A 27330-nucleotide genomic window follows, 5' to 3' on the forward strand; every position below is an offset into this window, starting at 1 on the left:
ATATTTCAATTCTAATAATGTGTGTGCCTTCACTTGAGTGAGGTTTTAAATGCAGGTCAGAGTACTGTAACACAGTGAAATGTATTTGCACATTAGAGTCAGTTATCTAAAGCGGTGCTGCTGTTATTCATGGTCCGGGGCCCGCCGGTATATGACCCGGATGTAGAAGGCCATGTGCAGTCCCCTCTGTGGAGCTCATCTGCGCCGCACGGCTCGTCCTTTTACCTCCTCTCGCTGCATCATTCCGCGGTGAAGACGCGCTCCTCGTAGCACCGACACGCTTTTTACCTCACAGGTGAGTGCGGACGTTTTTGTTAAGTATGTTAAAGCTCACGCGACTAACAGCACGAGCTGGGTAGTTTTAATGAACGCTGTCTTTTCATTGTAGATCTGGGGCTAGCTCAGAGGGAGCACGAGCTTTAATTAGTAGCAGCTAACAGATTTATATCCAAACAGGAAGCACATACGTGTTAACATGTCACTGCACAGTTTGGTTAGCTGTATGTGTGTCAGAGACATGTTGAATATTAGCTGTGTGTTTATTTAAATTAAATTAGGAGTGTCTCGTGTCAGACATGATGAAACCTGTCCTCACCAGTCCTCCATAGTGCTGCACACAGCCTGCTCACTCAGCTGCACGTGCCTGATTAAACATGATTTAATGTCATTATTAACATGTGAAGCAGTTACTGTTGTTCACACAGTGATGGTCAGTGTGTGAAGGCTGAGCACAGATGGTGAGCAGAGATGGTGAAGCAGTTCCGCACATGCTTTTTACAATTTGACCTTGTGACGCACGACCTGGAGACAGCGCACGTGGGGGGGAACCAGGAAACGGTTTTTGGGGGAGTTCATTTCATAATAGAGTCACGATCAAGGCCAAAATACACACTGCTCTAATTCTTTATTATTATATTATCACTGATGAATTAAGAATATTTAAATGATCTGTGAGCATAGTGAAGACAGCTGAAGGTACATTTACTCAAGTACTGGACTAATTAAAAGTTACTGTATTTTATTTGAGTATTTAATGTTGTCAGCTATTTTAGATTTAATCTTGAGTCTTATTAATTTAGGCACATCTTACTCCTTTTTAATTTTAGTCTAGTTTTAGTCGATGAAAATTCATGTGATAGAAATTAAAATAAGGTGACAGGTTGTTTAAAACTTTTCTATAACTACAAATAATTTTTGCACACTTGCATTTCTCCAGCAGTGTTTGACAGGTTTAAGGGGGATTATTACACTTTATATTTTTACTCCATTATATATCTAAGAGGCATATTATAGTTGTCTTCCAGAACCCAACTGATATATTTGTAGGCCGATATTAGCCTCACAAATATCTGTATCAGCGTACATGTTGTCTGATAGATACTGATATGAACTTTTTTTTCTTAACAAAATGAAATGTAGAAAAATATGCTTGGGAGAATTTTAAAATTATTAAATCACCATTGATGTTCACTGTTTCAGTGCACTGATGTCATTTGAAAAATAGCCTTCTGTCTAATTGTGCCATTTTCACCGTGTGTATTTATTAATTTGCACTGTCCCTTCTTAAATAAATGAAACTAAACATCATCAGTGTCGACCAGTGTAAGTTTTGAAATTCCTGCCAATACACAGTCCAACTTAATGATTTAAAAAACCTCTTTAGAGTTTTTTTCTTGTCAAACTTCCTTTTTTATGAAAAGAAAATGTGGTGAATGGCTAACCTCACCCCTCATATAAAACAGTACCTGACTGTAGGGTTGCGCGATAATATCAGCATGTCATCAATATCAGCTTTAAATTGAATTATCAGAATCAGCCAACATGTTTTTTTTTCTTATTTAGCACAATGACTGAATATCACAGACACTGAACAGTGTTTCATGTCTCCATCTGCTGGCGGGCCGTCACCATCAGAGTATGCATGTATAATATGTTAATTCACTACAGAACAGATGATGATCATTAACATTAGGTGGGAAACAAGTGGATATATCTATATCAGTTATTGTCCAAATAAGTTGTTGCATATTGACATATCATGCATCCGCCATTTTTAACAGTAAAGTCCATTGTTGAACTGTCACACATCCTGCCTCCGTTACACCTCTTTGTCACAAATGTTTGGAGTTAAAATGACACAACCTTAAACATCTACAGAATATGAATCCAAAAACATCAAGATAAAATAGAAGAACACTGACAGCACGAAACATTAACTGCACGATGAGTCCTTTTACTTTGATACTCAAAGGTACATTTTCCTGACACACACACACACACACACACACACACACACACACACACACACACACACTTGTAGTTAAGTCAGGTTTTGAGTGGATGAGTTTGACTTGTGTTGGAGTTCTTTGACAATGTGGTAATAACATTATTTTGCATCTGAGTTCTTCCTCTATCACAGTTTAAAGCCAGTGTTGACTGTTTGTCCTGAGGGGGTTTTGGGCAACGGCCAAATCAACCTCTAATCGACAGAACAATCTGTATTTAACCCTTTGTAAATGCTGATCAGATACTGATTGTCCTCCTGTCAGCTTCTCAAATGTAAGAGTTTTGAGTTGTAATTTATTATATTTGGGACTTTTAACTGACAAAAATGGAGGTTCATTCATTCACTGGTGGCTTGTTATACCACGTGTGACCACTGGAGGCTCCGCTCACCTTTAACACACTTAATCTGTCCTGATGTGACAGTCTGAGGAGATGGAGGAGGGGTGGAGGTGTTGGGTCTGGAGAATAATTATTTAAGCACTCAGGTCTTTAAGGTCAAAGTAACAGAACCACAGAGCAGAAATACTGTTACAGGTAAAAGTCCTGCACTTAGAAATTTACTGAAGTACAAGAGTATTCAAATACTCTTGTACTTCAGTATCAAAAAAATAATGATGCATTCATTTGTGTAAGAAAATCTGCTGTTAAAGGGCAAGTGTTCTGAAGATGTTTTCAAGAGTGCAATTATTTGTTTTAATTATTTATTTTATTTATCTTTTTATTATTCATTTTTATTTTTATATAAAAAAAATATATAAAGCCAATTATTTATTTATTTGTATTTATTTTATCTATTTTTTTTATATAATTTTGTTTGTTCTTCAGTTAAATTATTTTTTTCAGTTTCTATAAATATATCTAATTATTTTTATTTTTTGATTTATTATTTTTATAGATTTTTTTTTTACGTTTTTTTTTGTTTGTTTGATTTCGGTTAATTATATATGAACCCAATTATTTTATTTATTTATTATTATTAATTATTTTATTTAATGATAAATAAATATTTACAATTGAAGGGCAAATGGTTTTAAAAGTTCAGTAAATGCATTAAAACCAGTGAGTAATCGTATAAATTAATAGTGCTCTCTATATTGACCAAAATAATGGTGATTATGATCATTAATGATCTCAGACACGTTGTGTTAATTTCCCTCTGTATCTTCTCTCTCCACAGAGATGTTTCGTTTACCGACAGTCATGAAGCAGGTGAGGCCCGTGTGCAGGGCGCTGGCTCCTCACCTCACACGAGCCTACGCCAAGGATGTGAAGTTTGGAGCTGATGCTCGCGCCCTCATGCTGCAGGGTGTCGACCTGCTGGCTGACGCTGTGGCCGTCACCATGGGCCCAAAGGTAACGTTTCATATTTGATATTAAATCATCTGACTGGGTTATTACTCATGTTAGTACTGTAAATTTGAATTCGCTCTCACCACTTCCTGTCTGTACTCAGGGTCGCACCGTCATCATCGAGCAGAGCTGGGGCAGCCCGAAGGTCACCAAGGACGGCGTGACAGTGGCCAAGAGCATCGACCTGAAGGACAAGTACAAGAACATCGGTGCCAAGCTGGTGCAGGACGTGGCCAACAACACCAACGAGGAGGCCGGTGACGGCACGACCACCGCCACAGTTCTGGCCCGGGCCATCGCCAAGGAGGGCTTCGACACCATCAGCAAGGGCGCCAACCCCGTGGAGATCCGCCGTGGAGTCATGATGGCCGTGGAGACCGTCATCACGGAGCTGAAAAATCTCTCCAAGCCCGTCACGACCCCCGAGGAGATCGCACAGGTAAACTGAAGTATTTTCACAGAGCGGTACTTTTACTTCAGTAAAGTGTCTGAATGCTTCTTCACACCTCTTTCTACGGAACATCATGCTAACAAATTGCTTTACAAACGTCTTGCAGGTTGCTACAATCTCAGCCAACGGGGACGTGGAGATCGGTAACATCATTTCCAACGCCATGAAGAAAGTTGGCCGCAACGGCGTGATCACAGTCAAGGTTAGTTTCATGGAAGACTAATGGTTGCTTCATCCGTCAGGAGTTAATACAACCTGATGACAGAGTCTAATCGATACATGTTCTTCACCTCAGGATGGAAAGACGCTGCACGATGAGCTGGAGATCATCGAGGGAATGAAGTTTGACCGTGGTTACATCTCTCCCTACTTCATCAACACTGCTAAAGGTAAAGGTCCCAGTATGACTTCGTCTGTCTGATAACTTCACGTGGCCTGTGAAGAAATCTCACGTTTAAATGTGCCGTCTCTGTTTCAGGTCAGAAGTGCGAGTTCCAAGACGCTTACCTGCTGCTGAGCGAGAAGAAGATCTCCAGCGTGCAGAGCATCGTGCCGGCTCTGGAGATCGCCAACCAGCACCGCAAACCGCTGGTGATCGTGGCCGAGGACGTTGACGGAGAGGCCCTCAGCACCCTGGTCCTCAACAGGTACATATAAGAGCCTTATAAGAACTGCAAGTAGTCAGTGTGTTACAGTTTTGATTTTCATGTGGAGGGGCGTGTAGCAGTATTACTGTAGCCACTTTAAAATGTTTGGGTGGTATCTTAACTGCCAACTGTTGTAGCTGCTGCTGCAAGATTGTGAGCTCACCCGGCCACACACACACACACACTCAGTGACAGGGCTAACTGTTAGCTGTGTTGGCTCGTGCTGATCAGGCAGACGTTGAACTGACCGTTCGCTGCGAAGAGTTGACATATTAAAGTCCAGTGTGTAAGATGTGGGGGGGATTTTGTGGCGTCAAGCGGCGAGGATTGCAGGTGGCAGTCAGCTAAAACTTCTCTCAGTTAGAAGTTCAGCTGAATTATCCAGAGGTCGTCTCCTCTTCCCAAAAATGTGACTGTCCCCGTCTAGAATAGTTGTTTTTCTCAGGTGATTATACCTGTGATTATACACTAAAGAAAACAGACTGCCAATATATCCCCCTCAATGTCGCACTTGACTCAACAGCATTTCATTTCATTTATTTTATTAATTCCTTTTGTAAATGTTTCTAAAATTTGATTTGTCTTTTATTAAAGCGTTTCTTGGTTTGTTATTCACGTTTTCTATCTGTGCAGTGTTTGAAAAAAGAAGAAAAAAGAACTAAAAGTCGTGAATATTGAAATGTTTTAATCCACAGGCTGAAGGTCGGGCTGCAGGTGGTCGCCGTCAAAGCTCCAGGCTTCGGAGACAACAGGAAGAATCAGCTGAGGGACATGGCCGTCGCCACCGGAGGCACTGTAAGTCCACACCTCGCTCTAAAGTTACTGAGACTGTCTGTGTTAAACTACAGTGGTATAAAGTACTTTTACTCAACTTGTACTTTACTTGAGTATTTCCAGAGGATAATACAGCAGTTTTTACTTCACTACATTTATTACCTTTAACTTGATTTTTAAATGTTGATTTATCCGTCAGGTGTTCGGAGACGAGGCCATGGGTCTGGCTCTCGAAGACATCCAGGCTCACGACTTCGGTAAGATTGGCGAGGTGCAGATCACCAAAGACGACACGCTGCTGCTGAAGGGAGGCGGCAGCCCGGCTGAAGTGGAGAAGCGTGCGGCGGAGATCGTGGAGCAGCTGGAGAACACCACCAGCGACTACGAGAAGGAGAAACTCAACGAGCGGCTCGCCAAGCTGTCTGACGGAGTGGCCGTGCTCAAGGTGCGTCTCAGACTGAAAACACAGACGCTGCTCGCTCCTGCACAGCAATGATTTGCTTTCGAAGAGCAAAGTTGTGACGCTCTCTCTTTCAGGTCGGAGGAACAAGTGATGTGGAGGTGAATGAGAAGAAGGACCGCGTGACGGACGCCCTGAACGCCACACGGGCAGCTGTGGAGGAGGGAATCGTACCAGGTGGAGGCTGCGCCCTGCTGCGCTGCATCCCATCACTTGATGCCATCCAGACTGCAAACGCTGACCAGAAGATCGGTGAGTGACACGCACACACACACACACACACACACACACACAGGCTCAGATACACCAAAACAATATCATATCAAAGATAAATCTGATTTCCTTTGGTTCCAAACAGGTGTGGAGATCATCAGACGGGCGCTGCGTATCCCCGCCATGACCATCGCTAAGAACGCAGGAGTTGAGGGGTCACTAGTGGTGGAGAAGATCCTGCAGGGGTCAGCTGAGCTCGGCTACGACGCCATGCAGGGAGAGTACGTCAACATGGTGGAGAAGGGCATCATCGACCCCACCAAGGTACACAGCTCTGTTCATCATGGCGTCTACTGAACACAGATGTTCCTCACACACACACACGTCACACTGATTCTGCATGTGTAGCTTCGTTAATGACCTGAACCGGAGCAGTACTGCCACCTAGTGGTGAAAAGAGTTTAAGGAAGAAGGGACTGTAAAGATTTCTGTGGAAATATTCTGATTAGTCATTTGATCTTTGAGGCCTACATCATGTTTTGAAAGTACAGGGAAGCATGATGTCACAACCAGTAAAGGACGATAGTCTGAACGCCTTCAACAGAATAGTTTTATACTAAACGTAATATGGTAACAGTGATGTGAAAGTGTTGCTTCATTCATATCTAATCAGTCACCACAAACTGTCCTTTGTACACACACTGAGATGTCAATCAGGATCACATGTTACAGAGAGGTGAAGTACATGTGAAAATACATGTACTGTAGTCAACAGCAGGAGACCAGTAATTTTATCTGTGCCATGATGTATGGATGACCACGATGGCTTTGGTCCATGTGACGTAAATGTCTGAGGGTCCATGTTAGGGCTGTCACTTTTCATTCGAGTTTCGGACATTCATTCAGACGTGGGGTCAAAAGTTCATGTTCGAGCTGTAATTACCTGTTGGAAATGTCGGCTGCAGCCTCTGTAGGTGCGTCTAGTCTCGCCGCCAGACAATCAGATCTCCGCCTTCTGATAGTCTGGGGACACTACTTTCTAAAGTGTGTTTAACACACCGGAGAAAACGGCCGGCAACAAAGCAACGCCTCTTGCATTTTTTGAGTCCACAAGATTGTGGAAATGAAGGACTTACAGCGACTTTGTTTAAAACTTTTAACGCAGTCGGACTATGTTTACGAGCACAAGAGTTCAGTGAGCCACCGAAGGACCGCCCTGCAGATTTACTATCGGTTCTGCAACGTAGGGAGTTTTTTTAAACTCTGAAATTGTATCCGCCCATCTAAACACAAAATCAGGGAGAAAGACATCAGTCTTAGTTAAGCAAAGCGTCTAAAGACTGACTTGAGTCTAAGGTGCATCAGACAATTTGATGTAGTTTGCCTTGTGATCCAACAGAGGGCGCTCCAAGAATTCACTTTCATGTTGACCTATTGCAGGCCCTACTGACCTATCACTAAAGGAAGCCAATGATAATGTGGTGTTTTGCGATGAAAATGGAGGACAGTAGCGAGCAAAGCCGTCCTGAGCGGACAATCACGACACCAAAACATGTGAGAAGCAGCGTGTGGAAGTATTTTGGGTTCTATACCATAGATGGCAATGTCACGCACAAAGAAAAGGCTGTTTGTCGACTTTGTAAAAAAGCAGCTGTCTTACTCTCCAGCAACAACAAACCTGTAGGCTCACCTGCTACGTTACCACCCAACTGAGTTGGTGGGGAAAAAAAAAAAAAAAAAAGTGACAGCCCCAGTCCACGTGGACCCGTGTGTGGACCCGTGTGTGGACCCGTGTGTGGACGTCTGTGTGCAGCCCATTTTTGTGACTGTTCAGGCTCTGTGCACAGCAAGCCTGCCAACTGCACATGTTCCAATCTCTGGTTCCAAACACCAGTCCGGTCAGGTGTAGCACTGTGGTGGAGTTAACAGTCACGTTGTCACAGAGTCTGCTTCCTGCCTCAAAGCACCTCGACTGAACATCATTTCAAGTTTGTATTTGGTCAAAGAAATCTTCTTTTGTTCAGCGTGTGAGCCCCATGTCACCGCTCTGTTGCACTTGGATCTTCATTAGGTAATAAAAAAATCCCAAGTAGGATCAGAACGTCTTTATTAAACCTTTGTGGTGCAGAGTGTGCAGGTGTTTTTTATATCCCTGCAGCTACGTGATGATCTACATGAACCGTGTCCCGTGCAAAAATAGACATGCTGTAACATCGTCCCTCCTCCCTCCACAGGTGGTGAGGACGGCCCTGCTGGACGCTGCCGGAGTCGCCTCTCTGCTCTCCACCGCCGAGGCCGTCGTCACAGAGATCCCCAAGGAGGAGAAGGAGATGCCAGGAGGAATGGGAGGAATGGGAGGAATGGGAGGCATGGGCGGTATGGGAGGTGGCATGGGTTTCTAAACCCGTCCTCCTGACTTGATGTACAGACTAATAGAGGCAGAGCGAGTGGTGCTGGGTGGCTGAGGAGGAATCCTCAGAGAAAACTGCACCCACCTCCACCGAACTTTGCCCAAACTGACTGGTGATGACGATGATGATGGAGCTGCAAATGTTTCATGACCTCCCCCTCCTCCTTTCACTACTTCACATGATTCTGCCTCCCGCCTCTTCGTCCAGGGTTTCTGCAGAAGTCTCATTCACCCGGTCGAGATCCCATCACACCCAGTCACACCCTGACTCGACTCAAACGGCTACAACACTCGACAGATGTGACGTGATGTGTCTGAGAGGAGACTAACATAGTTCACATGTTGTATTACTGCAGACAGGAGAGAACAGACGTATAGCCAGGATTGTGTCCTTTTATTTGTCATAGCATTTTGTTAATTCTTTTGTTTTTTATATATCTGTTGTTTGTTCCCCCACTAATATAATGTCAGCTAAAATCTGTCTTTTGATTTATTAAATTGACTTTCTTACAGAGCTCTGAGCATTTCCTGTGACTTGTGTCTGGTGTATCACAGCTGGGTGAATAGTGCCTGAATGAGCAGAGTCTGAGCGTCACCACGGGCCTGTTAGAAAACTCAAATTTAAAATGTTTACGCAGATGTCTGTGGGAGTCATTTAATGCATGCAGCATCGTGAGGTTTATCTGAGCGTCAGCCTGAACGTCATCAGCTTGTTGATTTCACAGCAAACGGCTGATTGAATGTGAAGCAGGGCTCCAGTTACAGAGCCGTCTGGACCATTCAGCATCTCTAAATGTGAAGAAACACAGTGTGCTGTTAAACATTGACCTTCATCATCCTCCCCCTCGTTCGCTCTGCTTTAACTACAGAAAACTACAGATGGATTACTTAGAGTAAACACACGGGACAAATACGGTGATCATTCGACTTCTGTTTTGTACAATGTAGACGATTTAATGGTGATTTTCTTTTTTTTTTTTATTTAATAAACTCAATTGTTCAGACGTCTTTGGTCCTCAGCTTCTTTTAAAACTATAATTTAGTTTTTTGTTTAAGTCAGGAAATGAGAACCAAGCCACCTCAGTTCATACAGATGTGACAGACCAACAAATCTGAGGTGCTTTACTTGAATAATTCTATTTTCTGCCTCTTAATATTTACACTCCACTGCATTTCAGAGGGAAGTGTTGTACTTGTTATTTGATGAATTCAGGTATTAGAGGGGCTGAGTGAGTACGCCGTTATCTGTATCTGTTCAACCAACTAAATTGTTTGTGTCACAAGCAGAGTTTAAGATGAAAATAGGTGGCACTTAGAGTACAGATACTGACACATATTACTCTGATGGTATTCGCATCAAGTACATTATCTGCACTAGATACTTGTTTATATAGATACACTCATCAGCCACTTTATTAGGCACACCCTTTCAACATAGCAGCAGCTCAGTGCATTTAGTGATGTAGACATGGTGAAGACGAGCTGCTGAAGTTCAAACGCAGCATCAGAATGATGAAGAAAGGTGATTGAAGTGACTTTGAACGTGGCATGGTTGTTGATGCCAGAGGTCAGAGGAGAATGGCCAGACTGGTTCAAGATGATAGAAAGGCAACAGGAAGTCAAATAAGCACTGGTTCCAACCAAGGTGTGCAGAAGAGCATCTCTGAAGCAACAACACCTTGTCCAACCTTGAAGCAGATGGGCTACAGCAGCAGAAGACCACACCAGGTGCCACTCCTGTCAGCTAACAACAGGAAACTGAGGCTACAATTCACACGGGTTTGTCACCAAAACTGGACAATAGAAGATTGGAAAAACCACATTCAGATGGAAGCATGGATCCATCCTGCCTTGTATCAACGCTTCAGGCTGCTGCTGCTGCTGCTGGTGGTGTAATGGTGTGGGGGAGATTTTCTTAGTACCAACTGAGCATGGTTTAAACACCACAGCCTACCTGAGTATTGTTGCTGAGCGTGTCCATCCCTTTATGACCACAGTGTACCCATCTTCTGATGGCTACTTCCAGCAGGATAACGCACCATGTCACAAAGCTCACATCATCTCAAACATGACAATGAGTTCACTGTACTCCAATGGCCTCCACAGTCACCAGATCTCAGTCCAATAGAGCACCTTTGGGATGTGCTGGAACGGGAGATTCTCATCATGGATCAACTGTGTGATGTCATCATGTCAATATGGACCAACATCTCTGAGGAATGTTTCCAGCACCTTGTTGAACCTGTGACACCAAGAGTTAAAAAGGGGTCCAACCTGGTACTAGTAAGGTGTACCTAATAAAGTGGCCTGTGAGTGTGTACATATATATATATATATATATCCATGTCCTCACATTGGCCACTGTAGTTCTAGACACTTGGCACATGAGTAGTTTTAATTGGCTCCAGTCTGTAACCTCACAGCTAACTGCTCCTAAATCCGACACACTGGACCTCGTGTGCTGCACTGATAGTCGTTACCTTGATCTGACACTTGACTTTTCTTCAACACACAGGTCAAAGGTCAGATGGAAACCATATGCGTTGAAGTTAAACGCTAACCTCTGGCAGCAGTGACATTTCCAGACCTTGTGACTGACTTGTTCAGACACAGCCACGCTTCATGCCGGTCTATTCTTAACACTCACATGACGACCTATTTCTGTCCCGCAGGGCGTGAACCCTCTGCTGCAACAGGGTCCAAGAAAATAAACACCAGGCTTTTTTTTTTTGTTGAAAAAATAGTTTATAAATCATGCAGTCGGTACATCTTCCTGAAGACATTCAACAGAAACATCATTTACACAACAAGTCCTGTCCCCTTCCCTTCAAACACACACACACACACACACACACACACACACACACACACACCCTTCTTCTCTAAAAGCAGTGTATCGGTCTTTCTGACGTTGCGATCTTCAAACCAATATTTACACTTAACCTAAGTAATAAATATGATAAAATGAGTATGTTTAAAAATAAAAAGATAAATATGCTGCCGGTCGGCCTGGAGGCACTCTGTGAGCAGTGGGGTTGGACAGTGGGTGTGTTTGGGCCCTTTGTATGGACAGTGGGTCTGTAGACATATTTGCTTACCATTATGCTCTGAACAATAACAACTGTATTCGGCTGGTATTGCACACGTCGCTGTGTAATTTAGCTCTAACTCTGACGTCCAGCATTGCTCCCTTAATAATGACAGAGCACAGTATATGTAACACAGAAGAAGAAATAAACCGTCCCCTACTATAGCTAATCACAGAGGACAAGAACGGATGTGCTTGCATTTTGTCTTAATACCATTATCTCGAGATCACAGTTAATTATTTTACTGTCGGGATGTCACTACATCAGATTTTTGTCATTATCATTATTCCATTATTTTTAGTCTTGTGGCCAAAAGTGTCTGATCTGATATAATTTATCGATAAAATCATCTTTACGTCTGTTTATTAAACGTTCTGTCTTTTTTTTTTTTTAAGTAAATAAGTGACACTTTAAATACAAATGTCAGGAGGTGGCGAGTTAGACGAAGCGATAACGGAAATAAAGGGAAATAATTTAAGAGGATTATTTATTGTCTTATTAACACAATATACATATTTCTTTTTTAAATATTACAGTTATTGTCAATACTGGTGCACAGAAACACCCCGAGTCATCATCTCAGGATGACACAGCTCGTTTTCTCGTGGTAACGTGAATTTATGTCGATTCTTAAGAAAACAAAAGGCGGATTTCTCACGATATTTTACGACAAAGCAAGTTTCGGGACGTAACCGACTGCTCACGTGACTGCAGTATAATTATCCCGTCATCTCAGAAATATATAATACAGAATATTATCTCGTTATCTTGAAAAGCCTGACTTCTGTTATATGTTAAATTATATCTAAATTCTACTGATCAATTAATAATATAAGAATTATTATCACGAGAAAACAAGCTTTATTATCTCAAGACAACAAATCTTGTGATCTTGAAATAACTAAAGGCAAATTCATTTATTTCGTTTATGATTTAAAAAATAACTGCAAGCATGTCCGCTCTTGTCTTCCATACACAATAAAAGTTGAGCACCCTTTGAAAGGCGAGTGTATTCCTGACAGTTTACAGTACATGTAGTACATCTATCTGCAGTCATCTGTACACACTCCTCACCGACACAGCGTCTAACCTGCCTCTGCACTTTACTCTCTTAATATAATCTTATAATATATTCTCATTATATACAGTTACATGTGGCGACACAGTGGAGGTGGAAGTTTAATATGTCACTGTTCATCAGCCTCACACCCATCAGACTTTACTTTGAGTTTAAACATTAATTTCTTTTGTGCCCTTCACGCTCAAGTCGTCACAGAAAAGATTTTAATAGCTGGTGCTGCTGCTCGTATCGTCACGTCACCTGTGCCCAACAGAAGCATCGCTGCACTTGATGCGACCTCTGTAACATGATCCGTGAGGTCCCTGCGGACTGTGAGCTGTAACCGTTCTACATCTTTAACCCTTCAGAAACTGTGTTCATTTCCACTGTGAGCTGTTCTCATTAGCTTCCTGCACTGCTTTAACCAGCGTTTGAACGATCCAAGGTTCAACTCGTCTACAGCTGCAACTAGTAGTCAATTAGTTGGCAACTATTTTTCATTTTCCAAGCAAAAGTGCCAAATATTCTCTGGTTCCAGCTTGTAAAAGATGATAATTTGCTGCTTTCCTCTGTCACACGTGACGATACATTGACTATCTTCATGTTTTAGACTGTTACATCTCACTGGAATTGTACCCAAGATGATTTCTCGTGACAAATACAGTGATTAATACTCAGACACAAGAAGCAAATTCAACACCTTGTAGTCTTTTTCGTTAACATTTGCGACTGTTAGGTGCAGCTAAACTCTTCCCAACACTCAACACAGCTGTAACGCTGCAGAGAAAGGAGTGTAACGATGTGCACTTCACTTCCTCAGTCATCAAGCTCTCACTGAATGATGAGTAACCGTTCTCCACTGAGCTCCTGACTCACGTCAGATGTGGGTCAGCTGTCAGAGGAAGTGTGTTGCCCTGTGTGTCGAGCAAACCCAGGTACAGGATCATTGAGATTACACTCGGACCTGTTCACGTTGACCCAAGACGAACCGTTAACTGTCTGACTCGTGAAGCTCCTGTAGCTTGACTACTGAAATCTAAACTGTTTGCTAGTTCCCTAAAATCTGCACAGTATATTTTTTTGCATGCACTCTGGCGTGGAGCTTGAGTTAAAGGAACATTTCACATCTTACACACTGACGAGTTACGGTGCATGAACACTATACGCTGCCAATTCACATTAACTCACGTCCGCCCTGCCACGCTGGTCACTTTGTCAATCCTACAATGCCCCGCCTGCTTCTTTACTCACTAAGCAACAGTGCAAAACCGTTTTCTGTCATACTTTACAAATTCAACATAAATGGCTGATTCACATGAACAATATTGTCGACATTCACCGATTATCATTAGTCTCCAGGGTTCTCATATTTTCATGGTGAAAATTTAAAAACTTCTCCATGACTTTTCAAGGACTCATAATTTTGTTTGTCTTGCCCCACTTGCCTGGCGTTCTTTAAACATATCAGATTCAAACATAATTTCAGCTAACGGACAGACGTGACGGGAGAGATGGAACGTGGGGAGAAACATACGTAATGATAAACAAAATGCTGTCACACATCGATGCATGTTAGAGCCACGTTACATCGTCATCTCCAGAAAATAAACTTGCTGTTACGTTACATTACGCAGAGGGTAATCCATGGAAGATTATTCTAACAATTTCAATCCGTGCAACAAAATAATTCCATGACTTTTCCAGGCCTGGACTTTTCCAGGTGTTCTATGACCGTGGGAACCCTGAGTCTCGATTCAGCAGTTCTACACAGAGCTGTTCAGAAACTCGTCGCTGCTGCAGCTTGAGTGTCTCGATGTGAGCATCATTTGAATATTTAAAACCATCACGCCGCCAGCTTGGTTTTGAATCAGTCGCTTCTTGTACACAGTGAACGGGAGGGAATTTCTGTCTTAATCACATTGCAACATCCAGTAGCTTCACCTGAGCCTCTGCACACATCTGTAATACGCTTCCTTCTCTCCTACAACTTCAAACAGCCCCATCTGATTTGTTTTGTTCCCGACATCTGCAGTATCACTGACTACACATCCTGACACCTGGTTATGGAAGACATGCACTTAGAAAATGTCTCCCAAAGCAGCTTTTTAAATTAAAGTTCATTACATTGGTCACTAGATGGTGGTTAAAGCAGAGCAGTTAACTGCTGAGTGTCGCTGATGTTTACAGATGTGATGACATACTCGCTTGACCCAGTTATGACCCAACAGCACAGCTAGGCCCTGGAAACACATTCATATTAACCTGTAAACTCAAGTTGCACAACCAGGCACAGATTTCTAAGTTCTGATGGTGGAAATGAACTGAAAAGGAAACATGTCCGTGTGTTGTTAGCACCAAGATGAAATGAGCTGCTGGATCCAGATCGGTTCTAACAATGAGATAGGAAACTGTTGGGATGAACTTGGTCGTTGCAGTGAGAAAGGCACGGCAGTTTACAGTTAGAACACAGGTAGTCTCTTCTTCCTCTCCACACTCCTCATTTTTCCTCTGACGTTGTCATGGTGTTTGTGTGTTGGTGTGTGTGCGGCGCTACGTGTGGTGAACCTCGTGGAACATGAGCTCACGAGGGATGGCTGTCTCGGTGCCGTATATCTTGGAGGTGCGACGCTCAAACGCCGTAACCATCTGCTTCACCACCTCGTCGAAGAACATATGAGCGAGCTGGGAGTGGAGGAGGGAGCGAAACTCGAAGGAGATCTGAGGATGGGGAGAGAGGACAAGCTCACACACACGGAGATAAAGGTGTTAGACATGAAGTTTTAGCATGTTGGACTGCTTCAGTTAGCGCATGGCGTCTACTTACAGAAAAATCCACAGTGCAGGTGCGAGGATATCCCGGGAGGCCAGGGCTGAAACGCCAAACCGTCTCCAGGTGGTTGAACAGTTTACCATCTGAACAGGACGCCTGACAAGTAACATCACAGACATGTCAATTTAGTTTGCTGCAAACGAGTACATGACAGACTTAATGAATCTGCCAGTTGTTACTGAGATCACCAATCAATCAAAAGATCAACAGTTATAACCTTTTAGAACCCTTTTCCACTGTCATGTTTGACCGTGCTGAGTCAAGCCATGCCACACAGATTTGCGTTTCCATTATCAGTTTACGCTAAGCTGCGACAGAGATGGAACCTCTCAAAAAGCCTGGCCACCCAACCACAAGTGAGTAGCAGTAGATAAGATATTTGTTGGGGTTTTTATCTTTCTACAGTCTGAAAGGAGAGAGAGGCGACAAGACATGTCGCAAAGGGCTGTGGGTTAGAATCGAAACTGCAAAAACAGATGAGGATGGTTGATGAACTTTCATTTTGTATGTCTGCAGCTGCAACGTTCAGGAAGGTATTTCACAGGTGCTGCAGGATGTGCGTTGCAGCACGTCAGCTCCTCAAAAGTGGAGGATGGCTGTTGGTTTAGGAAACACTTGATTTGGTAGCTGAGGTTTTTCTGAGCAGAGCGTATGTTTTAAATGTCAGGAACACAGTCGATCATGTTCATTAAAACCTGGAGTGACATCACTTTTCTTGTGTTGCTTTCAGGCTCCTTTCACAAATATTTAAACCGATGTGTCTCAAGATTTTTTCAAAAACATGGAAAAATAGGCAACAAGCAACTTGGTAAGAGATGTCCCACAAATTGCAAGAAAAAACAAGAGTCAGATAATTATTTTAAAAAGGGAAAAAAGAAAAAAGCTAGGGAAGAACTACATTTATAATTAAATTAAATTTTAAACAAATTTTCTTGTTTTTTATTTTCTCTTTTTACTAATTTCTTGCTAATTGTTTGGGTCATGTCTTCCTTCCTTGCTTATTACCTTCTTTCTTCTTCTTTGAAAATAAAATCAAGCCAATTAATTCAGGTTTCAAAAAGATACTGTGAGAAGCCAAAATCTTGATCATGATTAATATTAGATTAACCGTGCAGCCCTGCTTGAGGGCAATAAAACTAAATGGTTAAAGGAGCTATATGTAAGAAATCTAAAGCAAATAGTCGTAAAATCCTCCTAACATGTCGCAGAGACTAAGGAATAATGTTCATACAACATACTGATCTCACTGACAACAATAGTACAGCCAGAATATTCACATTTAAAAAACAATTTTTACGGTCTGCAAATCATGTTTATGTTTTGAATTTGTGTTTTGGCCTGTTGCGCCACCCACCACCGTCTACCAGTCACACAGTCAGTAGAGTCTCAGCATCAGTTACAGTTACGACTGAGCTACAATGTGCGACTAAACCCAAATGACCTCGTTACGATTCCCAAAAACGCCAAGACAAAACTCGAGGCAAAGCGAGGGTCTATACAGGAGATGCTTGTGAACGGTGGAGACGGTTGAAAGCGGAGAAGAATTTGAAATCGGATGTCGAAGTGGCTACTCTTCTCCTCGACAGGTAAGCTTTAGCCAAAGTTGGCTAACTAGCATCATAGCTAGACGGGGATGGACATTTCGAATACTTTCAACTGTTATTCATTTTCAATCATACATTATAGCCCATGTGCAGGTGGGTCATCGACCCGACTGATTTTTTTGAGAAACAAACGTTTGCAGCACGGCAAGCAGCATTAGCAGTGTCCTGATACATGGTATTAGCAGCCGGCTCCTCCTCAGCTGTATCCCAGCAGAGAAGCCGGACTTGCTCGAACGGTCCACTGGAAAACCGAAGATCAAGGACGCAGAGACGCAGCCCTGCCACGGCTGCCGCCCGTGGGCAAACAAATCACCCCCAATTTCCACCAGATGTGTGTTGGTTGCGTCTGCGCTCCGGCACGGCAGCGGAGCCGATAGGATTCAATTCTAGTCAATGTGTGTGTTTCCACCGGCTGCGGCTGTGCTGCGTTCCGGCTCCGTCTCAGCTGCAGCACTCCGGAGCCCTCCGCAACAGATACGCAGGACTTCTATTTTTGCCAGACGCTGGATCACAACGCAACAATTCAGCACAGAGCAGCAACCTCGAATCTGTAGGGGAGGGGGGCGGACACGACTCACGGCAGTATTTTGAATTTGAGTGCAGTAACCGTTTTGGCCACATTCTTACATACAGCGCCTTTAATAGGCTGAAAGCTTTTTACTTTTTACCAGCCATGTAAAGCTGCGACAGAGTATTCCTCTGTGCTGATAATGATCCTGTATGTTCTAGGGATGCACCGAACCGATATCTGGATTGAATATCGGCCCCAGTATCATCAAAATAGATGGATCAGGTATCAGAAAATGCAGTCTATACCTGAAGTGATCCTTTCCCTTTAAATCTATTGCGACGGTATTTCACACTATTTCAACTCCTGTTGCACAATTGTTTATTTTTGTTAAAAATAAATAGTTCGTCATTGCATTAATCTGTTTCATCTTGTTTCATTTTATCTTAGGAAAGAACTGTGTAGTCATCAATGCCTGATGCCCCTAGTCTTTACTGTTCTACATGTAAAGGTATATAGCTTTTTAGGTCAACCATGGTGTCGGATCGGTATCGGTTATCAGCTGATACTCAAAGCCACAGCATCGCGATTGGTATCGAAACTGAAAAAGCTGGATCGGTGCATCTCTAGTATGTTAATTATATTTGGACAAAAACTACAAATAAACATACTGTGTGTTAGAAACAGGCCTTTTCACTGCAGACAGTTTATCTTGTGACGTGGTGCATGGTGTGAACATGGTGTGAAACTGTATTTTGTACTCTTTGGAAACATTTTTATGAATGAAACTTGCCCACAGACTGAGCAGCTCAGGCAGCCTGATATTATAATTATTGTGCTAATGTTGACAATGTTTACAACAAATCTGTGCATTTAATAGAGAACAGAAAAAAGTAAGAGCAGTTTGGGATAGGAAGATGTTCTTGCATTGAGCAAACGTGTGCTTGGCTGCAGCACTGTACCTTGACCAGGTGGGGGCGCACTGAGGTGATAAGAGAGGTGTAGCTCTCCATCACAGGTGGAAAGCCCACAGATAGTTTGGCCTTGCAGAATCCAGCTCGCTTGAACACCACTTCAGACTTCTTACACCAGGGAACAAAGAGGCGGTAGTTTTCCACTCCGGCCACCACCTCGTACATCTCCTGCATGGAAAACCTGCAGAGCCAGAGCAGGGACAGAAGAGCCATAAGCTCCGTGTGTGTGTCTGTGCGACAGGAAGCAGGTGAAGGTCAGTGCTGTGACATAACATTAAACACTAAACAAAGCTGGCACGGTACAGTCATGACCCAGTTGAGTCTGAAATAGGTCAGTGAGGAACAAAGAGAAAGAGAGGAGGAAGAGACAGAGAGGCAGACAGAGTGAAAGAGAAGATATGTTTTAAAAGCTATCAAATATCTAAATAAAGAAAAGATGCAGTGAACGAGACACAGATGGACACGGGTTCCCACACCACTGTTACGTAACTGCATCACTCCAGCTGAGGGAAAATAGCTGCAGCCACCCGCGTCTATTTATACAAGCAGATTTAGTGATTATGACCTTTCTATGGAACACAGGAGGACATTTAGTGCGTCATGCACAAACGCATGTTCAGCCTCATGTAGGGCACCAGCATTAAAACAATCATTCATACGTTCACTTGTGATTTATGAGGGCTGTGACCGGGAGCACAACGTTTTAACCTTACACCTGTACAAAGATTGTGTACACACAAAACTACGTTCCATTTCACATGCATTCCTGGCGCTGTGTGCACGTGGTTAAACACCGACTTTGAACTGCAACTGCTGCAATTTCCCTCAGGATAAGTAAAGTTACCTCGACAAAGAAGATCTTATTTTATCATATATATTTGAATGTGCTGTTTGTTGGTGTCCTTCAGTAAAGTGTCTGGAGGCTATTCTTTTATGATGACCGTAACAAGGACATTTTGAGGGCTGGTCAATTATTCAGATTTTATCTTCAGGTACAACTTCAGCTTCCAATGATTATGAAAAAAAAGGTAATTGAAATGAATATTAAATCTTGGAGTCTTCACGCCTGGATCATGGTTACAGCCTCTTTTCTCGTCTGAATCAAAAATCTATTAATCGACATCAGACTGTTTAGAATTCAGCTGCCAGAGCCCTGATCACATCAGTCCAGCTTCAGCCTCTTCACAGTAGGGCTGCAACGATTAGTCGACTAATCGATGACTAATTGACTATTAAAATAATCGGTGACTATTTTAGTAGTCGACTAATTAGTTTGAGTCATTTTTCATAGAAAAGTACTATATAAGTACCCCAAAATACTCTTATTGCAGCTTCTTATGTTCAGATATTGGCAGCTTTACACACTCTCCCATGATGGTGAACTAAAACCCTCTGGCGTGAGTACAAAACAAGACATTAGATGACATCATTTTGGGGTTTGGGAGAGACAGACCGACATTTTTCAACATTTTAACACATTTTTTGATAAAATGATTAGTCGACTAATCGAAGATATAATCGACTGATTAGTCGACAATGAAAATAATCGTTAGTTGCAGCCCCACTTCACACCAGCTCCCAGTATGTTTTAGAATACATTTTAAGATTTTACAGATCACGTTTAAGACTCTTCATGGTCTCCCTCCCTGCTATATCTCTGACCTCTTAGTGCTGTATACTCCAGGATGTACTTTGAGGTCCTCAGGCAGAGGTCTTTGTTCCAGAAGTCCAGCTGAAAACTAAAGGGGACAGAGCGTTTGCTGTCGGGGCCTTGAGGCTCTGGAACAATCTGCCTGAGGAGATCAGGTCGGCTGAGTCAGTGATCTCTTTTAAGTCCCTTCTTAAAACACTTTGATCAGAGAGCCTTTCCTGAAGTTTATTTAGACTTTTATTTTCTCAGTTTTCATATACCAAAGTGTTTTTACCAATTCCTACAAAGTTGTTTTCATGTCTTGTCTGTTTTCATTGGCGACATGTAAAGTACTTTGTAACTCTGTTGTGAAAAGCGCTCTATAAATTACTTGGTTTAATTAACTTGGTGACATTCTCACTACATCTAGTGACTTTTCAGACCCTCTTAGTGACTTTATTTTTAAAAAAAAAGACAACCCACAAATGAACAACTAATTCAGTAACAATGTCCTGATCCAACACTATTTCTCCAGATAATACAGTTGCACAGTGCATACAAGTACAAGTACATAATCCAATGTTTACACACATTTAGAAAAATATTTCCTGCCCTGTTGCTGCCTCGAGGGAATTTCTCTCTCCCTTCAAGAGTATCCTCCATTGTTTGTTCCTCCAGCGCAGCCTTTGCCTGAGTAACCTGAATGAACTATAATCCATTTGGTGTTTATATTCATTGTCTGTAATTCTTTTGTGCAACTTAGACTTCATAAATGAATTACTCTTGTTGCCTTTTTGCCAGCGGGGCTTTTGTTGCACTAGCTTTGTACGTAAAACCGGCAGTTAAAAAAGGCATTGATCGACACCGATACTGATCTTTGAGATCGGATCGGGACATCCCTATCATTCAGACCATCAAGGAAAAGGTGAGAAATAAATCAAAATATATCATGTTGTGTTTAATTCTCATGCATGCTGCACAGACCAATCAAAGCAGCAATCTTCCGCCAACAGCGCGGAGTCCTTCCTCCTCTTGCACTTATTTCATTTAGTCCCACTGGTAGGAGGCCCCGGGGCAGACCCAGGACACACTGGAGGGGTTATATATCTCATCTGGCCTGGGAACACCTTGGGGTCCCCCAGGAGGAGCTGATAAGTATCACTGGGGAGAGGGACGTCTGGGGTGCTTTGCTTGGCCTGCTGCCCCCAATAAGCAGATGAAAATGGATGGATGGGTGAATGGAAATTTTATTTATTTATCTTTAATTTTACATTTATGTTTGGTTTTCAGTTTAATTTTGTTCCCCCAAAGTCAGTGAGTTATCATGTTCAATAAACATGATCTCAAAATAGAGTAAAATAATTGTGATTATGATTTTTTGCCATAATTAAGCAGCCCTATTTTGAGTTCAATTCAAACTAAAAAACGTGTAAAGTATGTCTCATAAAATGCAAAAGGGAAGTAACAAAGACAGTGAAGAGGATATATTAAAACAACTCTCAAAAATCCTTTTCCTTTCTACATCCCAGAGGCACTGACTCACCCGATGATGCGTCTCTCAGAGTACTCCTTCCTCTTGGAGAAGGAATCGGCCAGGTTGAAGAAGCTACGAGCGGGTAACGCGATGCTCCGCCCGGGCATGGCTGCAACCAGCGGGGGAGGTACACGAGCCATCAGGATCCCACATGATGACAGGTATCTGTGCACGAAGCAAACAAAAAAACAACAATTAATACTCTTATAAAGCACAAAACAGCACACTGAATTCTATTTTGTTGTTTCTGTAAATACTTTTGGATAATTTGTTTATAACTCTGTTGTTTCCGGTTCTTTATGTAGCCTCAGACAAATCTTAAACTTCTGTACGTCAGCATGAAGTCTGGTGCTCATTGGTCTATCATACCTGTGCATCCAAAGCAACAAGCTGCAACATACGCCTCAACAGGAACAAGATACTCGACATGAAAAGCTCTCTAGCAAAACCAGCCAAGCATTTGTCATTCAAATTAAATGAGTCACAGATGCCATATATTCAAAATGGAATGGGGTCAAAGGTTAACTTTAACTTCTGAGAGCTCCAACACTGTACAGCCCAACCAGCAGGGCTGGCTTGACCTCGTTTTGTTACTGCTTGTCTGCAAATACACATACTTTCTGTTTGCCCTCGGGGGAGAAGTGACAGAATTAGGTTAGGTTTCTCTTTTACTAATGTTCTAAAACACAGAGTACTGAAATCAGCACCCTGCAAAGAAAAATACAGTTAATATCGGAAAATCGGATATGGGCAAAAAAATCTAGTATCATGCATCCTTAATTTTCTCTCATGGATTACTTGTATTTTATCAAGAAAAAAATTCTGTCTGTTTTCAGCTTCTAAAATGTGAGGATTTGCTGCTTTATATCTTTGTAAGTTTCACAGATTTGGATTTTGTGTTTTGTGTTGTGAACCTGTCACTGTCGTCACATCTTAATTCTCTTAGAGCAGAGACAATTTTATTAGTATGGCATATTTCATTAACTTAGTGGTTTCAATGAAAGACAACATCTAAAAAAGAAAACGAGAACACAGGTAGCATAAACAACATGCCGCAACACTTCAATTAAATGTCCAGTTCCTTTTACTAGCCTGGTGTAGCTGCACATTTTGACAAATGGGCTAATGCCTGTCTCAATTAAACGCCTGGCCTGGTTGCCATGTAGTTAATTCTTATAAAACGTCTTTGGATGATTGCACAAACAAATATAAATGTTTAAACTTCTGTCAAGCCCTCGTGACAGTCTGGCAACCTGTCCAGGATGTACCTCACCTGGCGCCTAATGTCAGCTGGGATCTTTTGTCAACATGGACATGCTACACATATTGTTAGCTTAGTAAGATTCTTACAATTCAATCCTTCCATTCAATTCACTGAAACCACAAACACCAAAGAATAATTGATGCAGATTTACCGGCCTGGTGAACACAAGAGACGGAAAAAAAAGTGGAGACTCCTTTAAACTTTTAAACAAGTAATATTCATACTGGTTAAAATAAACAAGTTGATTTTATTTTTTTTGCGGTGCAGCATTTTGTGTGAAAGGAATTAAAACCCTGTCTCACATAGACGCCTGGTTGAGTTCAGTGATTTAAGAAAATAATAGCACAGGCTATTAACTGAAGATTTACGATAAAGAAGAATGTAGTATGAGCATGAGTCATCAGCATCAACACAACGAAACAGAAACTCACATTATCATGATACTAAAGCATTAATCATGCAGTTCTGTTTCCCCTTTCCACAGCACTGCTGCACTGATTAACAGGGATCAATGTGATCATGGCAGAAGCCCTGACTCAGATCCTGTGTAACACCATGAATGGAAGGACTCTGCTAATCCTGGATTGGTAAGAACTAACTTGTAATCTCCACAGAGGCTATGAACCCATTAAATTAACCCAGCTTCTGCAGAGAGGAGGGATGTGTCAGGCGGATTGATTCGTCCATTGTGCCTGGCTGTCACCCACTGCACCTGTGGCACCCTGTTCCTCAATGTCCCTGGCACCAGATGGTTTGGAAGCACAATGCACCTCACAGGGCATGTGTTTGGATTTAACCAGCCTTAATGTCACCACTTAATGTGACGGGACAATATCAATGTCATCATCAACTTATAAAACGTAGCCTGTGCTTCTCGTGACATGCTGCTTCAAATTCCTGTTCCAATACTGGCTTGCTGATCGCTTCAAAGAGAGCCCATTCACTACTACCTGAAACGTGATACAGCTGACACTGACCTCAAAGTGTCAAGTACGTGCAACTGAATGGGTGCTGATATGGAGAGTTGTGGTGGAGAAATTAGGACTTGAGAGCAAAGAAAAAGGACAGTGCACACATCTAACACCAGCAGGGTGCAGATACAGATACTGCAAGCTCCCACAAGTTTAATCATCAATCATTCGACCATCATGGCACAGAAACCATGCAAAATATCACCAAATTAAATTTCTGTGAGAGTGCGGATTACCTCTCTTTATCCTGAGAAACATTTTGAAGCAATTTGCCACCTTCCACAACACTGTTCCAGAGACTAAATTGGATTTTAGCTGTGTTCCTCAGTAATGGCAGTAGTTATATCTTACCTAACACCTGTCAGCCAGCATTAAAATCACTTTCTGTTGTAGGATTTTAAAGTCGAGATAAAAACGTATGTCGTACGTATTGCAAAATACCACGCAGCTGATGCAATAGCAGAAGCTATTAGAGGTTAAAAAAGAATCCTGACATACAGCTGAATCCATAACTTCTCACCCTGGGGGCAAAGTTGAGTGGGTCAGGCTGCAGTCGTGGAAGGTAACTTGACACACTTTTCTAAACGGTACCCTTATATATATCCATTTTTTTAATACTTGAAAACATTTCAGGGGAAGGTATTATACTTTTTACTTCACTTAAGCTATTAGACAGGTATAGTTACTAATTTCTTTACAGTTTCAATTTTTAGTCATGGGTTTCTCTCTACATTCTCCAGACGCCTCTCTGTGACGCCCCCGACGCCAAAAATGTATGCTAACCTCTGCTTTTTAAGCTATTTATAATTATCAGTTATACTTTTTGTGATTAATGTTGGACCACTGAATGATGAGCCTGCCTAATCCTAAACACTGACATTTATTTATTACTACTATTACTAAAAATTGACAGAACTGACAACAACTGCATTTCACTGAAATCATATTTTATGATTTCACGTAAGAAAGGAATTGATTGAATTGAATTGATTGATTATACTACACCATAAATAATATTGTATTACATGTAAAAGTCTGCATTGGAAATGTTACTGCAATAAAAAATATGTAAGCATAATCAGGACAATGTACTTACAGTAGACTATTAAATGTAAAAATGCTCAATATTACAGAAAAATCTAAAGAGTAAAAAAAACAGAAAAGAACTAAACTCAAAATTATTTCAAAGGTATTTAAATAATTAAAAGGAAGGAACCACACATTTTTAACCATTAGCAAAATAGCTGCAGATTAATTTTCAGTCAGTCGACTAATTGATCAATCGACTAGTCATTTCAGCTGCACTTGTTGATAGCCTTCATTATAACAAAACATTATATTTTAGAAGCTCTTTGCGTGTTTTGTGAGAAAAATGTAACTTGTAAAGTAACTTAAGCTGTCACATAATTAAAGGTATAATTAAAAGAAGTAAAAAGTACAGTATTTCCTTCTGAAATGTGGCAGAGCAAGAGAACAAAGAGGCATGAAAAGAAAAGTACAAGAAGTCCCTCTTCAAATTTTATACATTACTTCACCAGGGCTGGAAACTAGGCAGACAGATGGCAGACAGATAGACAGATAGACAGACAGACAGACAGACAGACAGACAGATAGATAGATAGATAGATAGACAGACAGATAGATAGATAGATAGATAGATAGATAGATATATAGATAGATGCACTTAACTGATCCCAAGCTGGGAACGTCTTGTACTTAAATTGACTTTTCCGTCCACCTGCCACAGTGGCAGATGGATTCTTACATCCATCAGCCTCTCAGCAGATCACCACTGTGTGTTTTCTGGCTGATGAGTGAAGCTAACCCAGCAGCAACTTGCATACTTTAGCAGCATCTGGCTGGTGGCTGGAGCTCATTTCCAACCCTGTACTTAACTGTTACTTAACATTACATCCCTGAGAGTTAGCATATTTATTAGCCTTAAAACCCTAACTTTTCCAAACTGTACTCAGTCGAGCAGAGTCCATGAATACCGTGGTGAAGCCCGTAAATGTTGCTAGCTTAAGCCGTGACATGTTTACCACCTAACTGCTGAGTATCGTCGGTGCTAACACTACTGTAACGTTAAGTTAGCTAACCAGTTGCTGTTATCGGGGGCGTGCCTCCTTCTAACTCTTTACAGATTAACTCGACAGTTATAACATTTAAAACCTCACCTGACTCTGTTCTTGGTCTGTATTTCCCGGGTGGCTGTCGACGGAAACTGTTTTATACACTCAGCTACTTTTCTCAGGCTCCGGCTGCCTCTCGCCATCGTCTCTTTCTCTGACGGATCTCTTCGCTCGCGGAGCAGACAGCAGCGCCCACAGGCTGGTCCCGCCCCCTAACGCCACGCCCCCTCCAAACTTCGCCCTGCCATTGGATGACCCGTAACGCACTGAGCGCTCTCATTGGCCAGTGCTCTGGTTCGTCAACTGTCATCGCTGACGTGTATGCCCCGGGCGTGCACGAACGCGCACTCACGCAGGAATGTCACGAGATGTTGGCTCATGTTTCAGTGTGGCTGGGTACACTCAGGTTCACTGCGCTCACTATAGCGTTACACACACGCTGGAGCTGTTTCATTTGGACCACAGCACATAACCTGCTTTAATTCTCCTCATCTTGGCCCTGTGGAGCCCTCTGTTAAATCACACACATCAATCAATGTTAAAAATCGATTTAGTCTATAAATAGATGAAACTCTAATTATATTGGCCTCTGAATTGTTTGACAAACAAATCAATCAAGGAGTGAAATTAGGTTTCAAGCAACTGCATCATCTCTACACTCAGATCAATACTCGTCACGTCTGACCAGGAGACAATCATCCACGCCTTCATTTCATCCCAAACTATTTTGGTGTCACTCAGTTTTGTTCATGCCGCCTTCATCTAGTCCAAAATGCAGCATAACAAGGTCAGAAAAGAAGGAGCACAATGCCCCCATTGTTACCTCTCTGTTGGCAGCCTGCTGGCTACAGAATTCATTTTAAGATTCAGATGTTTGTCCACAAAGTGTTTAACAGCCTCACCCCTTCTGACATCATAGAGCTGCTCTCAACATATCACACTGAGAGAGACAGTGGGGCAGAGGGTGTTTTGGAAATGTTACATTTCATTGGTGCTACAAACATTTTTTAAAATTAATTGGTTAAAAATGTATTGCAAACCCAGATTCCCTGTGGTTGCATCCCTAGTCACCATCCATCCAAGGCAGGGTCGCAGGGCCAGCAGGCTGAGCAAAGCACCCCAGACGTCCCTCTCCCCAGCAAC

The 27330-nt window shown here is 42.1% G+C and overlaps 2 protein-coding genes across 2 annotated transcripts; one reads left to right on the plus strand and one right to left on the minus strand.

The window, feature by feature from the left end:
* The first annotated feature begins 136 nt into the window (after positions 1 to 136).
* Positions 137 to 9105, plus strand: hspd1 (heat shock 60 protein 1). The gene is made up of 11 exons (XM_049594243.1): positions 137 to 295; positions 3464 to 3639; positions 3740 to 4075; positions 4194 to 4289; positions 4383 to 4476; positions 4566 to 4734; positions 5430 to 5529; positions 5708 to 5953; positions 6046 to 6220; positions 6327 to 6505; positions 8416 to 9105. Exons 2-11 carry the CDS (start codon positions 3466 to 3468, stop codon positions 8581 to 8583), a joined length of 1737 nt encoding a protein of 578 aa, XP_049450200.1. The 5' UTR covers positions 137 to 295; positions 3464 to 3465; the 3' UTR covers positions 8584 to 9105.
* Positions 9106 to 11997: 2892 nt separating this feature from the next.
* On the minus strand, positions 11998 to 26384 carry coq10b (coenzyme Q10B). The gene is made up of 5 exons (XM_049594090.1): positions 26233 to 26384; positions 21830 to 21985; positions 18645 to 18837; positions 15565 to 15666; positions 11998 to 15458 (listed from the first exon to the last, which is right to left on the minus strand). The coding sequence occupies exons 1-5, from the start codon at positions 26328 to 26330 to the stop codon at positions 15291 to 15293; spliced, it is 717 nt and encodes a 238-aa protein (XP_049450047.1). The 5' UTR covers positions 26331 to 26384; the 3' UTR covers positions 11998 to 15290.
* Positions 26385 to 27330: the final 946 nt, after the last annotated feature.

Source organism: Epinephelus fuscoguttatus, linkage group LG13, assembly GCF_011397635.1.
Source record: "Epinephelus fuscoguttatus linkage group LG13, E.fuscoguttatus.final_Chr_v1".
Classification (NCBI taxonomy): domain Eukaryota; kingdom Metazoa; phylum Chordata; class Actinopteri; order Perciformes; family Serranidae; genus Epinephelus; species Epinephelus fuscoguttatus.